General features: G+C 32.6%; 1 protein-coding gene and 2 long non-coding RNA genes across 5 annotated transcripts in view; 1 reads left to right on the forward strand and 2 right to left on the reverse strand.

The window, feature by feature from the left end:
* Positions 1-233: 233 nt before the first annotated feature.
* The window catches only part of LOC126695001 (probable leucine-rich repeat receptor-like serine/threonine-protein kinase At3g14840), a 29876-nt gene continuing 13942 nt past the window's right edge, over positions 234-16167 (reverse strand). Inside the window, exons 10-26 of one of the 3 annotated variants that reach the window (XM_050391589.1) lie at positions 16034-16105; positions 15861-15932; positions 15704-15775; positions 14433-14507; positions 13607-13684; positions 12425-12481; positions 12310-12345; positions 12076-12116; positions 10832-11208; positions 10540-10735; positions 9772-9906; positions 9298-9416; positions 8921-9131; positions 8575-8812; positions 3747-3897; positions 565-969; positions 234-454 (exon numbers count right to left, since the gene is read on the reverse strand). In XM_050391589.1, coding sequence (XP_050247546.1) covers positions 577-969; positions 3747-3897; positions 8575-8812; positions 8921-9131; positions 9298-9416; positions 9772-9906; positions 10540-10735; positions 10832-11208; positions 12076-12116; positions 12310-12345; positions 12425-12481; positions 13607-13684; positions 14433-14507; positions 15704-15775; positions 15861-15932; positions 16034-16105 — 2323 coding nt within the window. In that variant the 3' untranslated portion in view covers positions 234-454; positions 565-576. The other 2 variants (XM_050391590.1, XM_050391588.1) reach the window with 2 other exon arrangements.
* Positions 3015-3735, forward strand: LOC126695004 (uncharacterized). Its single transcript, XR_007645945.1, has 2 exons — positions 3015-3111; positions 3419-3735. It is a non-coding gene; the product is annotated as an uncharacterized LOC126695004 (long non-coding RNA).
* LOC126695003 (uncharacterized) lies at positions 3208-3740 on the reverse strand. Its single transcript, XR_007645944.1, has 2 exons — positions 3613-3740; positions 3208-3305 (listed from the first exon to the last, which is right to left on the reverse strand). It is a non-coding gene; the product is annotated as an uncharacterized LOC126695003 (long non-coding RNA).

Below are 16167 nucleotides of genomic sequence, written 5' to 3' on the forward strand. Positions count from 1 at the left end.
AATAAAACTCATATTGACCTAATGAATGCCTAATGTAGGACTCAAAACACGCTCACAAAACACACATTCAATTAATATCCAATCAACTTAGAGCATCACACATGGTCTTAACAAAAATTGGGGAAGGCAGAACATTAAGGAAATAAATATAGGGCTGTAGCTAATGTGGAACCTTGTTTAGTAAAGCTCTTGTCAAAACACCTCCCTGTTATAGCCTCTAGACCATGCGGGGATAAGGTTAAAATCGTCAAAACATTTTTCTCTTTTTATCAAAACAATAACTTTTTACTAATTCTTAAATGCAAAATCATGTAAAAAAAAAAAAAAAAAAAAAAGGCAAAAGCCTCTGAACATGCACTTTTCTCGTGTAAGGAGGCAAGTTTTTATTATCATCCTCATCTTGCACGAGAATTCCACCATCTATCAATATTGCGTCTCGCTCTCCTCTCTGAGTCTTGAAAAAAAAAAAAAAAACCAAAAATATAAAGTTCTATGATTTCAACTTCATGGTTCTTAAAATTGTTAGGCATCAATCATTTGTAACATTAAGAAATGATGAGAAACCTTTGAGATTCTCTAAAATCTATCTTCCAATAGACCAGATTCTGGATTGATTGGGTAGAGATCAGCAGCAGATGAAGAAGTAGCAGTCCACGGGCCGTCCAATGACTTTGTTCGCCTCGTGCTTTCACTCATATTGATTTCCTCATTGATTTGATAATACTTTCGCAGTTCCTTCGCTTTCATTTCATCATGTAATAAACTCATATCTGAAACCAAATCCGGAACAATAATGTTGCCTTCGAGCATGCTCACAACTGAAGACATGGTGGGTCTAGCTGCAGAAGAAACATTAGTGCATAGGAGAGCCACATGGATCACGACCATCACCTCTTCTTTGTTATAGTCTGAGCCCAACCTTGGATCAACTAGCTTAATTAAATTCCCTTCCTCTTTCAAAAGGTGTGCCTAGGAACAGGAACATAAAAATGAAGAATTATAACGGGGGATGAAGATTAAATCCTAAATATTTCTATTGGAAACACAAAGATATATCAATTGAGTTATAAAGCTCTTGGTAGAGATACATCTAAATTTGCGAGTCACCAATCTACGCCCATATTGGGAATAAAGACATTAACATATGCTTGGCCAGTATATAAATAAGAAAGAAGAATTTAGGAGTAAGGGAATAAAATAAAGAGTTAAATTTCTTAACGTTGATTATAAAACTTTTTATCAACATGGAATTAACCTTAAATGAAAATGTGACCATCAAAATTTTAGATTGTAAATTAAGCCCTTAGAGTATGGGATCATTTAGATTTTGCCCCCAAATATATAAAAATTTAGATTTGAACCTTTAATGTTATTTAGTATTTTGACATAAGCCCTTTCATCCATGCTTGCTGATAATGTAGCCGTTAAATACCACTCATGCTTGTCACATGTGCTAATTAGTCAAAAAAATCATGACATGTCATTTTAATTATTTCACATAAATCAAATAGTCTAACAAAAAGTTTTATATTAAAAAAAAGAAAAGAAATACATAAAAACTAAAAAAATCAAAAATAAAAGAAAAGAATTCAAATCCTAGCGTTTCTAGGCATCTAAATAGAGTGAAATTCAAATAGGTAAAGGCTATTGTGTTTTTTGAATTCGACTTCAAGGCTCTTAGTTTAGGGAGTGCAAAGAGATTTGGGTCGATCATGTAGAGACTTGGGGATTTTGAGATTTGGTGGTTTGATTGGCTAAGTGGTAATTGTGGTCATCAAGATCAGTGATGTCACTTCGACTTAGTTAACCCAAATTCAGAGCTAGAGGGGATTTGAACTTGATGTCACAATGATGTCACAAAGGTTGAACCGATGGTTGAACTGGTAATGTCATAAATAATTTAATAAATAATTATTAAATTAAAAAAATAAATTATACATTTATAATAACTAATAATATTAACTAGAAAACATTTTAGATAATTAAAATAATTTGTGAGTGACTTTTTCCATCTTATTATACTAAAAAAATGGAAGCAATAATATGTTCTAAATGTTTAAACAAAGAAAATCTAAAAATAAAAAAGACCTTTTAGAAGTATTTGAACCAAAAGAAAATACAAAACAATAAAATTATTGGCACAATTATGGGATAATAATATATCAGATGGGAGAAGAACCAAATAGTTTGTATTTTCTTTTACCTTTTTATTATTATATTTTAGGGGTAAATTCTAATAACCTACTCTCAGGTTTAGGCTAATGCCAAACAGGTCAAAACATTTCAAAACTGACCAATTTGGTCCGTAAGAGAGGAGAAAAAATTACTAACAAGCCTAACGGTGTTTAGGGACTAAGTTAAGTTTAGAGACTAAATTAATTAGTTTTGAAATGTTTTGGTCCTAGTTAATACTAACCCAAATATTAGAATAAGTTAATGGAATTAACCATCATCATCATCATTATTATTATTATTGTTGTTGTTGTTATTATTATTATTATTATAACTTGTATTGTGTGTTGTAACTTGTAACTTGTAAGTTGAAAGAGAGCAATACAAATGATGAAAATAATAATGATAAAAGAGCCACACAATAATAATATTTTATATAGCCATCTAAAGTTTGAAGTCTAGAATCTAACAAATAAGTTGCAAAGAATAATACTAGCAGGTGTACCATTCACATCACAAACTTCAAGTCCAAGTTTTGAGATTCCTTTCCAGCGAAATTGTTTAGAGTTATTATTCGTTTAGATCCAAGATCCAACTTCTCCTATTCTTTGCGTTCTCCTTAACCACTTCAACCATTCAAATCATCGACCAAATATCTAATTAGATCTGAAAATCTCTCTTCACTCAAAACCAGTTCAATCATCCCGGTTGCCAATTCAGGATAGTTAAATCACCGATTCTCTGGTTTTGAGCAAACTTTTTATGCATTACCAGTTTTTGTGAAAATCTTGACTGGTATTGGTTCACTATTGAATTGGTTGAACCAACTGGTCTGGTCTTTTTTTAAAACCATGCTATAAGTGTCTTGGTTAAAAACACTTAAGAGCTGCTTGTAGAGCTACAAGGCTCTTAGCAAGAAAAAAAAAAAATTTAAATTGGGTATGGACTTTTTTCTTGACCTAGACAAAATGACATAGTTTTGGTGCATTAAAATTCTGTCTTTTTGAGCTTGAGTAACATTTAACGGCCATCTCAAAAATGAATATAGGCAGACGAGCTTGAATTAAACCAATATCTAATACTAGGGTTTCAAATCCAAAATTTTAAACATATTTGGAATAAATCAAAATGACCTTAACTTGCATGTGTGTATATATATAAAATACCCCCTAACTTGGTTAAAAACACTTAAGAGCTCCTTGTAGAGCTACAAGGCTCTTAGCAAGAAAAAAAAATTTTTAACTAGGTATGGACTTTTTTCTTGACCTAGACAAAATGACATAGTTTTGGTGCATTAAAATTTTGTCTTTTTGAGCTTAAGTAACATTTAACGGCCATCTCAAAAATGAATATAGGCAGACGAGCTTGAATTAAACCAATATCTAGTACTAGGGTTTCAAATCCAAAATTTTAAACATATTAGGAATAAATCAAAATGACCTTAACTTGCGTGTGTACATATATATAAAATACCCCCTAACTTGTGTTTTCCCAAAAACATAAAGAGCCCAAATAAAAATTAAGCAAGAACAATAAAAAGCAATAAAATGAAAAGAGTAAAAGATCAAACTTACCCAATCAAGAAGATTAAAAGGTTCCTCCTTTGGTCGGTGACTAGTGTTGCTCCTCCCACTAACAATTTCCAAGGTAACAACCCCAAAACTATAAACATCTGCTTTGTCAGTCAAATAACCCCGCATTGCATACTCAGGTGCCATATATCCACTGCAATAACACAAAATTATGCACAACTTTTCCACCAAGCATATTTCAATGTTTTACCCTTTTTTTAATAGGAAGATGAATGCTTATTATAGCAATATTCAACAAAGTTGAATTGAAGGATACTCAAAACATTTTCCTTGCATTAAGCTCAATATTAAAATTTTTCTATAAACATTTTTTTTTTCTCCCTTTTGTTTCCTCACCCATTTCCTTCAAACCAAGCTGAGTGTAAAAATTCCCTTGATTTTTCTCTCGTTTTCTTCCCTAATTAATAAATAGTTTCCCCGAATACCTTCTATTCTAGATGTGTTTCCTTAATACCTTCATTCAAAAAATTAAAATTCTTGTGAGTTTGATGCCATTTAATGAAGCATTTGCGAATTCATCAATGAAGTTCCTAAATGAAAACCTATGTAAAAGTAAGATGAAAACCTTCATGGACCAAACTCATGGTGCCATAAGCCATAGTCCAGCCACCTCTAGAGTTGCAACTTTTACAAATATTAAATTAAAATTTCCTAGATAAAGATTATAATGAGATGTTGACACTTGACATCAATAGCAGCATGCTGTTGGTTTTGTTGATGTAGTAGCAAACAAGCAATGGAACAAATTCCTATATAAGTCTCAAGATTATGCGAAAAGATATGAAGGATTTTCTTTTAGATTGTTTTTGGTTATACTGATACATGACAATGTGGGATTTCTTAGACTGGCTTGAGTGTTTACTTGTTGACCACAACATACAACATAAATTCAACCTTATCCATATTCATGTACATGGCATTGTCTGTATCATTTTGGTATAAAGATACGTTCAGCTGATAAGTAACCCAAAATTGTGACCTATATGACTTTCAGAAGTTTAATTGTTACTACTCTAGTACGCTAAGAAAACAACTAGAACAAAATTAAATAGCATGAGGCGGAATGAAAGACAACTTCCATTCATGATGTAGGATTTTTTGGAATTCAACACTAAATTGGATTTCTTGATGAGATTTTGAAGGGTTCTTGAATTAGGATTGATGTTGATGGATGTCTAGTGTTAAAATTGTGAATAAAACAAGATTTAAAGAAAGGTAAACCCTAAGCCAATCACACCTAAGTAGGGGAAAGGCAATCGCACTCTCAAAGCTTAAAATAAGTTGAAGGAAATGTATTAGAATCAATTTCATTATGAATATTATTGACTACAATAAAACCTTAATATAAGCTTTTGTTAAAACCTTTTCTAGAAGGAATAGGACTCCTAAATAACCTAATTCTATAAAGACTAGGATTATTAATAACAAAGAATACTTAAGAATTTCTAAACCTAATAGGAAAAGGACTCCAAACACAAAATAAGACTCATGGGCCTTTCCAACAGCCAATGACAACACGTTCCAAAAAATCTAGAAGTTACCAGGTTGCCCTTATCCTACCATACTTTTAATTAAAACTAAACCAACAACTTTCTAACCAAAAAACTTCAAAGACTCAGTAATAATTAAAGTAACCAATGAAATGTGGCAAGAAGGCCTTGCATCAAAACTAGACCAACTCTTATTGACTGTCTGCATCAATGGACCATTTTTTATGCAAGAAAATGAATACTTGCATTTTCTAGGGAGAGAGGGGCAAGTTGAGAGAGATACCATGTGTTTGGGTGCGCCAATCATAGCCATCATTTGGGTTCAATATTTACAAATTCTGGTGTGAGAATTTAAAATTTCCAAATGGATTTTAAGTTAGGATTTGAGGATGACAAATCTCAGCTCTAAATCCTCACAAAACCGATGGATTTTTCCAATTCCATAATTACTACCGATGCACAATTTCTTCTCTTTGTGTGCTAATAACCCCAACTTCAAACCCTACAAAAAACTCAAATGAGGTTAGTTTCAAGTGAACTACCACCACCACCTTCCTTAATTTTATAGGGTAGCTCTCAACAGTGAAACCTTGCTTCCAGTTGACCAGATATTGGCTGGGGAGACCCAGGTCATGAACATCCCACTCACCCTCTTGGCAGACCACATGCTTTCCATCTCCAATATACCAAAAGGATTAAGCTAGTAGGTGGAGAAGTCTAATGAATACATAAATCCATAAGCAAACTTAAACTGAACTAATATGGATCCCTAAACACCTCCTTACAACAAGTCAACATGTTATGAAATTCGAGGCACACCACTATAGTGTCATAAGCTATGACACTTAGAACTCTCTGACTCTCTCTATGTGTCTTCTATTCCAAACGTGACCTCGGTGTTTGATCACAGATTTTCTATGCTTATTACTTTAGGTTTTTGGCAAACACACAGTATGTTGATGGTTGATGACTATAATCAATTATACCAAAATGATTAATATGTCATAATGCAGACATTTATGAGAACATGTTTATAAACTTCAATTGTTGTGTTTGTTGTGTGTAGGACATAGAACAATCAGGGAAAAACTTAGATACAATATCTTAAGTATGGTTCCTTAGGTACCCTCTTAAATTTCAACAACCTGATTACTTAACCAAAACACTAAACAATGTAAACACCATCCGACTTTTGTTTCCCCAAGAGAACCAAAAAACCCATTCCGTGAGAAAAACTTAACTCCTTCCCATTAAAATGATTCCCCATAAAATATAAGTTTTTTTAATTGGTTATCGGCTCTTTGATGTAAGTTCAATGCCTGCAATGCTTGTTCTGGGTTTGGGCACATGACTTCTTTATGTGTTCTTTTTTTTTTTAGTTTAGCTATGTTGGACTCTTAAAGCAGTAGATGTGGGCACTTTCATTACCTCCTTTCCATGTGGTCAAATTGAACATCTCAAGTGTACCTTTTATATTGGGTGATTGTTCGTGTCTTGGACCAGTTTTTATGAAAGGGAGAGAGAAAGAAGCAAGCAGAGCTTAATTTCTTCACAAACTTAGAAGTCAGCGATTGAGGGTGAAAATTGAGAAGTCAGAGAAATTGGGGTTCTAGGATTTCTTGTGTTTTTGTGTATATGGTGTTAACACATACAGGGGAAACAAAAAAGAAGAAAGAAATGGATGGTGTTAATGCCACATAGTGTTTTCGTTAAGTGGACAGATGGCTGAATATTAGGAGGGTTACTTAAGGAACCATATCTAAAATATTGTATCTATGTTTAACTTGAACAATTATATATCCATTCTCCTGCTACATTTAGAGTTTGTGTGGGTATAATTGATGATAAAAAAAAGGTATGAATTTATGATACAAGACACATATAGAGGTGAAAATTCCATTTTGGTCTCTACATTTGGGGGTTATTGTCAATTTGGTCCCTATAGTTTGGTCGAAGTCAATTTAGTCCATGTTATTTTCAACATGTCAATTTATTCCCTATAGTCAAATCATCACTTTTCTTGCATTTTCTTGAACTTTCTTGACAACCAAATACAAAAACACAAATCAAATTTACCAATCTCCAACTCTAGTAGACACACATATCAACTTAACTAAAAAAAACCCAAATTTGGACCCATAATGACTATAAATTGAAAATAATATGGATTAAATTGACTACAAGTTGAAAATAACAGGGACTAAATTGACTGCTACCAAATATATGGACCAAATTAATAGTGAGTAAAAAATGTAGGAACCAAAATGGTATTTTCACCCATATAATTTGATCATTTTGTATCTCATTTTGATTATTACAATGAACATGATACATGACAACAGTAGTCTACGCTTTAACCACATAAATGGTGCACCTATTATATAATCAGATTTACAAAAGTGATAATTATATGGTCATGGTAGCATAAATGAGACCGTGTCAATAAACGTAAAATCAACATATCCATGCTTTAGCTACATGTACAGTTTATGTGGGTTTAGTTGATATTGAAGAAGGTATGAATTTATAATACAAGAGACACAGAATATTATCATTGTGTATCTCATTCTTATTAAAGAATAGGTATGATTTAGAATCAGTTTCCAATAATTTCATAAAGATGAAAAGAATGAAGAGAATGCGAATGCATTGTGGATGAAGTAGAGAAGGGCATAAGGAGCATTGTGTAGTAGAATAGTTAAAGGAAAATTTTTTGTAAGAGTAGATATGCTCAATGGTATTGAATGGTGATTTTTTTTTTTTAGGTACAAATTTTGAGTTTTGAGAAGCAACATGCTCGTAAAATTAGCATAACTAAAATGAGGGTGTTAATATAAATAAGTGCAAATATAAGGAAAGATAGGATTTTTCCTATTAATGAAAAGATGAGGAAGAATAGCTTAAAAAATTTTGATCATGTAGAAAGGAAAGTGATTAATGCACCAATGACAAAGAGAGAATTGATTCAAGTTAAGAGAATGGAAAAAGATAGAGGAAGACCTAAAATAAAATTAGAAGAATTAGTAAAAATAGACATGTCAATTAAGGAGGTAACAATGAATATGATAGTAAAAAAGAATGCATCTAGCCAACTCTAACTACTCTATTGAGGATCTATAGCCAACCCTAATATTTTGAGATTAAAAATTGGTTGTTTTTGTTGTTGTTGTTGTTGTCCTCCTAATGTCACATAACCATTATCCTTATGATATTTTCTTACAAGAAAAAACACCTATATTTCCCTTATATAAATAAAATTTTATTATCAGCACTTTTTTATAATATTCATAAAAGAGAAATTAACGAAGGCAGTAACTCACTAAGTTCCAGCGATGCGGGTGCTTATGTGTGTATTATCTTCTTCATCAAGCTTGGCCAAACCGAAGTCAGATATCTTAGGATTAAGATATTTATCAAGCAGAACATTAGTAGCCTTGATGTCTCTATGAACAATCTTCAATCTTGACTCTTCATGAAGATAAGCCAAACCTCTTGCTATCCCAACACAGATCTTATGTCTTGTTGTCCAATCCAACTTCAACTGGCATTCTTCTGAGCCTTTAATTTTTCAAATTTAATAGAAAATCAATTATTCATATATACATTATCTTACTTACAGCATGTTACAAATACCAAAAACATCAAGTGTATGAAGTAAATTTTTACCAAACAAAGCTCGAGCAAGGCTATTGTTTTCCATGTACTCATATACTAGTAATAGTTGATTTCCTTCAATACAACATCCATAGAGCTTAACAAGATGAGGGTGTTGAAGAGCAGAAATCATGCCTATCTCATTTACGAACTCGCGATTTCCTTGTTTTGATTTGGAAGAAAGCTGCTTTACTGCAATTGTTGTACCATCTGACAAGAGGCCCTGTGCGAATATAATTTTCAACATCTTAACATAAGAAAGAAGAAACTGCAACAAGGATAGAGATTTTATTTTTTTTATTATTTATTTTTATTTTTTTGCGTGGAGTCAAAACTCAATAATGAAAGTTCAAATAGAATAGATCAATGTTAAATTTAGTGTTAAATACCTTATAAACAGAACCAAAACCACCTTCTCCAACTTTATTGGAAGCATCAAAGTTGTTAGTTGCAGCTCTGATTTGCCTCAAGGTAAACAAACCAGTTTGCAAGTCTAAACCCTTTAGATCTGTAGAAGAATCAAATTCACATATGAATTATATCTAGGAAAATTGAAAAAATTTACACTTTTTTAAGTTTTTGTCAAAACATTTGAGCAGATGTAATAAATCATAACTTCTAAAACACCCATATGCAGTCAATTCCTACACCAGGCATTCAGGCAAAATGATGTTTTCTAGCAGCATATAATGGTAAATATTTAATATCTTTTATTATGTTTTGAATAGTTAAAGTCATTCTACAAGCATGCGTATCAGGGGCATATATATACACATGCAAAAAGCTCCAATGCAAAATCCAATTCACTGAACATATAAGTTTTCCTTAGGAACAGATCAATATGCATTTACAATACTAAATACCTTGTCCCATTCTGCTCTTCTGTCCTAGACAGCCTTTCCACCAGAGGATACCCAGAGCCAGAAATAGAACAAATGCTCCTACAGCCACTATTCCAACTACTACTCCTACTGATACACCGCTGCCATTTGTAGAGTCTATTGAAAGAAATAGTTCAAAAGATATAATATTAGATGCCTCAGATAGGGGGTAAAATCATTTTCCAGCCAACTATGTAATGCGTAAAGGAACACAAAAAACCATCAAAACCATTACAACCACTTCAACGAAGAAATAATCAAGACTCGCTCTTTTCACAAGTTCTAAATTTAAATGAACACGACTGTTTTTCAAAACACAAGGACAATTATCAGCTTAATTTGTCCTGAATCCAGTAGAGATTTTAAGAAGCAAAATAAAAATAAAATCCACTCCATCTGAATTCTGTGGCATTTGTACCACATACTGATGTAAGGAATGCATTAATCATCACAATAATAGTATAAGACTTTAGACACATTCTAGGGTCCTATATATCAAACTAATAAAATTAGACCGCAAAAAAAAAAAATTCTTGATTGAAAAGCCAAAACCCAAAAGACTTTAGTCACATAGTTAAATAAATGAGTAGATTGTAGATCCTAGGGTATTACCCTAAAAGAATTTCTTGACAATGTTGAATTTATAGAATGAAGATAAACATGGATTTGCAAGTTAATACATGGTCTATTTCTAAGCGTCCAAAATTGATTACAAGAAGCAAATGCAAGGTCTAAAGACTCTAAACCCACCAGGATGAACAGAAATTGCCGAAATAAGAGGACCATAGACTCCTCCTCCAGGGATGCCAGTTGTACCCTTCCCAGCCCAATAAAAACGGATCTCTAAGGTGTTATTATTCACAACTGCAAGATAAGGTTTTATGACTTCCATGCCAACTCCACCAGCTTCATCTGCAATATTGAAATCCTTCTCCACTAGCTCTCCCTTCAATATTCTAAACATGTTAGTGACCAGCTAGTAACAAGCTATAAACATAAGAACTTTGGTTGATGAAGGTCAGAGCATAATGTCATTAAATACCTGAATATAAATATCAAATACACGCCTTCCCAAGCTGCTATATGTATTATCATTGGTGAAATTTATCTCCGCAAAATGGAGGTTTATTTTGTAAGTTCCAGCTCCCAAACAAAAAGCATAATAAGTAAGAGACAGAGGAGAAAGGCGTGCAGTCATGTATAGTTCAGGATTAGCCATAGTGAGTTTGGAGGAATTTCCCAAAATATAAATGTCCTTTGGTTTGTTATCATCAATGAAGTGACCAGTGCTGCTAAATGCCCAATTTTCTCTCTTAAAGAATTTTGCAGGTCCACCTGGCTCTGTATCATCATCATACATAATATTTCCATCTATAGTTACTTCTGGTCCGCCACAATTTATCTGGAGGTCGTAGACAACTGGGGAAATAGGAAAAATGAATTACTAACAGCTGAACATTTTAAACATATTTAAATTAATATTAATGCAAATTAGTAACAGGGAAAAAATATTTTTTTTCCCTTTTTTTTGTTTGTGGGGGGGGGGGGGGGGGGGGGGGTTGGGGGAAAATGCGGTTTGGGGAGGAGTGTGTGATGAGACAGAGTTTCATTTGGTGCAAAATCAAGCCAAATGAGACGGTCATTCAAGGACACTGCTCATTCTTGTGTTTAGTACTATTAGGGGGGTGCCCTCATGTGTTACTATATCCAATGAGACTTATGCCACTGTTAGATAAGATAGCTAGATAACTACATAAAGGCTAGAAATGGATCCTAACAACAAAAGTTCAATCCCAGTGCATTAGCATTATTTTGCAAACTTCAAAAAGACAAAATTTGGAAGATTTATTAAAAATTAAAATGTTTAGTAATACATAAATTAGATGAGAAAGATTCATAAACTTGGAAGCATTTACAATAAATTTCCAATCTTGGGGGCCGCAAGCAAGGGAGGGGCCCTCAATTCCGAACACAAAAAAATTAAAACATGGTTAGTGCCTAGTCACATTAAACACTGCAAGTCTGTAAGAAAGACTTGAAACTGTAAAATGATTTAGCAACCGCAAAATTGTGTAGCTTAGAAGAATTTTAAAACATAGATGTAAAGTAGGATCTCTTAAAACAGATTCATTATTCAGTATGGTTACAAGCGTGAGAGAAAACCCTTTAGGATATACTTGAGGAACTGGTACAGATCTGAACCAAAGCAATCATAAGCATAACATAGGTAAATCTTGAAGAATTTAATACTAAATCAATTTTATAATATCCCATACAAGAACTTACTTTTTCGACAAGAAGAACTCCTCAGACACGAAATATTTCCACTGATAAGGCAATCGAGGTACCAAAGCAAGTCAGCAATATTACATTGTGATTAAATATATGTTACATGACTCAAGACAATATTACATTGAAGATTATAAAATAAAAAAATGAATCAAGACAATATACCAGAAAGTTAATTTCAAAAAACCTTTGTAATGCATGCTTTGAAAGGTGAAACTAAAAAAAACTTACGTGTCACTCCCCTTTGAAGAGGTTGTAAACAAGTTCCTACATAAAATATCACCAAGTCCAAAGCTTAGCTAGTAAATAAAAGATCACACTCACACACAGACAAAAGCATTCTTACAAGCTTTGGTGATCACAAATAAAGCTTCCATTGGGAAAGTTGTTATACGAAAGATCACTGCACATAAAAATTATGATGTAATTCATTACCTAACAGAATGAAGCAGGAATAATAAACTTTTATTTTACACAGGATAGTTGATAACATATATGGAAGGGGTAATAATATTTCATTTTTAATTCAGTGAAACTCAATCCTACATATTTTAGGAGATAAAGCTTTCATCCAAACTCCCACATATAAGCTAAACCACTCTTATATGAGAAAGATGCTTACCATTACATTACCTAAGCCCACCTTTGTGTTTTTGATAATTTAAATAACCAACCCCATATGCAAATATCAAGATCATAAGAGCTAACCTAAAATAAGGAGACTCTTTCCTTCATGTTAAACTATGAACTATACAAAGATACTAAAATTTAAAGTTTGAAGTTAAAAAGGAGATATAATACGATAGCTGGAGCTTAGTGATACGGCTCATCACATTCAATTCTTGGATGATGCATGGGCGGATTGCAAGGGATAGGATAATTGATGTATGCATGGTTGAGGGATTGCAAGGGATAGGACAATTTATATGCATCAGTGCAAAGGAAAAGATCACGTAGAAGTAGAAGATTAGGCTTTTGATGCTCCTGAAGCGATTAAGTGATTAAAATTTTATCGAATAAATAATTCCTTTTTTTTTTTTTTTTTAATGAATATACAATAGCTGAAGACTATGGAGAGTTGGAAACATTTAGAAACTTTTGGAATCCCCACAATACTTTTATGAGTTCTGTAAAATGCTAGGGAAGTGTATAGGCAACATGTTTCCTATGACTCCACTATTTAATATATTTTGATGCACTCATTTATGCTACAATTGATTAACTATCTAAGATGGTTTTGTAAATTAACCTTTAAAGAAACAATATTCATTGCAAAAAAAGTTCCTTTATATATAACCATCCACAACAAATCAGATGGAAGAAATTATATCCAAACATGCGAATAACTACTTAATACCAATGGTTATCAACAGATGTTGAGAATACAGTTAAACCTAGATTGCCTACATTATACAAGACATTCTCCACAGGAGTTAGCAAACTAAAGGGGAACAAATAATGCATGAATTTAAATTTATTAATGTAAATGATACAAACTCCTTCACATTAATTTGGAAGAGAAGCTTACATTCTGTCTTTGTTTAGCATCCAATCACGCACTGGTCCACTTAGCAAGTTTCCAGTTAGATACCTAAACAAATTCAATCTACAAGATTCAGAACAACTTATGTAGTTACACAGCACATTGATATGACTTGCCAGTGACACAAATTTTGAGCTCAGTGAAATGGCTAACTTGAAATACAAACACACACATGTACACATTCTCATGATTTTAGAATATATATTAACAGTGGTGAATTGGAGGAAAAATAAAAAGGTCCCCCACCTCTAGCCAATAGAAGTAGGACTGTCAATTACATCCACCATATGACAGAGGAACTCTGACTCAGAAGACAATAAAGAAGGGTCTACATTTAATTTTTTTATTTTATTTTATATACATATATTTAGGTAGATGATAGTGGGGAAGGGGGAGGGAGGTTTGAACCACGGACATGAGGCACCATAAAGGATGCCATCTCTACTAGACTATCACTTGAACCCCAAGAATGGTCTACATTTAACTTCAGTAATCATTTTATGGATGGCCAGATTTTACTCTAAAGGCTTTTTGACAACTCTATCCTTGAAGCCTATTGTTGGATTAGGCACACAATAGCCAACTTTAGGCCCAAAATTCATATTGCATTTTAATTTAATGCAAAAAATTTGTTTATCTTACTCGAGATGTTTTAAGGCCAAAATTTTGGATTTGTAAAATTAATCAAATTGATATAGTGGCTACTTGGTATGTTCAGAATGGAACAAAATCAAACATTTTCACACAATTTCTTAGACAGCTACCTTTACTTCAGTGTAAGGAAATCTACATCTAAATTCAAAACGCTTACATGAAATCGATCCCTGTTAGAAGACCGTCATAGCTGCTTGGAATTCCTCCAGTTAGTTTGTTAAAACTGAGGTCTCTGCAAGAGAACTTATATAATCAAATTTTAGTGAAACAGAAAACTCTCCCAAAAAGAAAAGAAAAAAAATCCAAATCATTTACTCGAAAAATTGTATTATGCAAATAATATATTGAAGTTTGCAATAGAAAGAAACGTAAGAAAAAATATAAATAAATAAAATAAAAAATACACACACTAAAAGACTATTTATTTACATAACTACCTCATAAACAAGTGTTTATTGGAAACTTGTACTTGATTTGGTTATTAAATAAATGAACATAAAAAATTATCTCTTTTTTAAAAAAAAAATTTTCAAGCAAGTTGGGGGGAAAAATCCTACTGTAGACTTGAGCATGATTTGGATTTTAAATAAATGAGAACAAAAAATTCTTCTTCCTTTTTCTTTCAATGAAGCTGAAAATAAAAATGAACTTGATTTACGTGCAGTGGTAACTTTGAGCCAAAATGGCTATTCAAATTTGTCATTTTCCTGCTCATGCATATCACTTCACAAAATATGTACCAACAATAACTATTGAGTAAACATACTTGTATCAAGCATCTAATTCATTTGAGATGGAATGAGACATAGCACATGCACATGACTTAGATAAACACAAACAGAAAACAGTGAGCTTGTGTTCCACATGTGCATTCAGATATCATTTGCTTACATGGTAATGCTCCAGGGGTACAGGAATCTCAAAAGTTTTAAGATACAACTCTTTTTCTTTTTCTTCACTAAGTTAAAGAAAAATTTTATTTCCATTCTCAAGGATGTCACTTCTTGTGGGTTCCTGATATGATTTTACCATAGAAGCCTTTCTCTTCATTTTCGTGACCTCAGACTGGTTGATCACCAGATTCACCTTTTCCTTATTCTCCTAAAAAAATAGTACTCTTTTCTGAGAAGGAATAAAAAGGAGAAAGACATTTGGATTTATAGTCCATCAGCATGTATATAGATGTCTTGTACTTATGCTACCATACATTCATGTATATCCATGGTCGGTAGTTAAAACTTAAAACTGTCTGCAAGCGTGCGTGCACACATGCAAACATGCATGTAACCTGCCTTTTGGATAATTGCTACCATCAGACAGTCAAAATGCAGAGTCAATAATTTGCTTTAGCCTATCCTACATGACCCTTAAAATAATAGGAAAAAAATGTACAGCAAACAATTAAGTAAAAAAGAATTATATACTGACAAGGTTTTCAGCTTATTCATCTTCCCAAGGTATTCAGGTAGTTGCCCAGTAATATTGCAACTCCTTAGTATCCTGAAACAGAACAAAATATTTTATATTGAGTTGCAAAATAATAACAATAATAAAATCATACTCTTGATTGAAGCATCTAACTCACAGAACTTTCATCTTTGTCATATTAAGAAGTGGCGGAAAATTTGCTTCAGGTCCTCTTAAGTCACTAATTCTCCTAGATATCGAAATTTGAGTAGGAGTAAAAAGTTAAAATAAAAGAAAATGCAGTTGCCTATAAAACAATAAATAGCTACAGATTTATAAAGCAACACTGACAAGTCACTTAAGTTTTCCAAAAAAGCAATGTGGAGAGGAATCGGCCCATTCAAACCACTTGCTTGAATCACCCTGTTGTTAAGAAATTTTGATTTAATAAGTAAATAATACATCAAGTTCAATTCTTTTCTTAA

The sequence above is a fragment of the Quercus robur genome, chromosome 8, assembly GCF_932294415.1.
Source record: "Quercus robur chromosome 8, dhQueRobu3.1, whole genome shotgun sequence".
Taxonomy (NCBI): Eukaryota; Viridiplantae; Streptophyta; class Magnoliopsida; order Fagales; family Fagaceae; genus Quercus; species Quercus robur.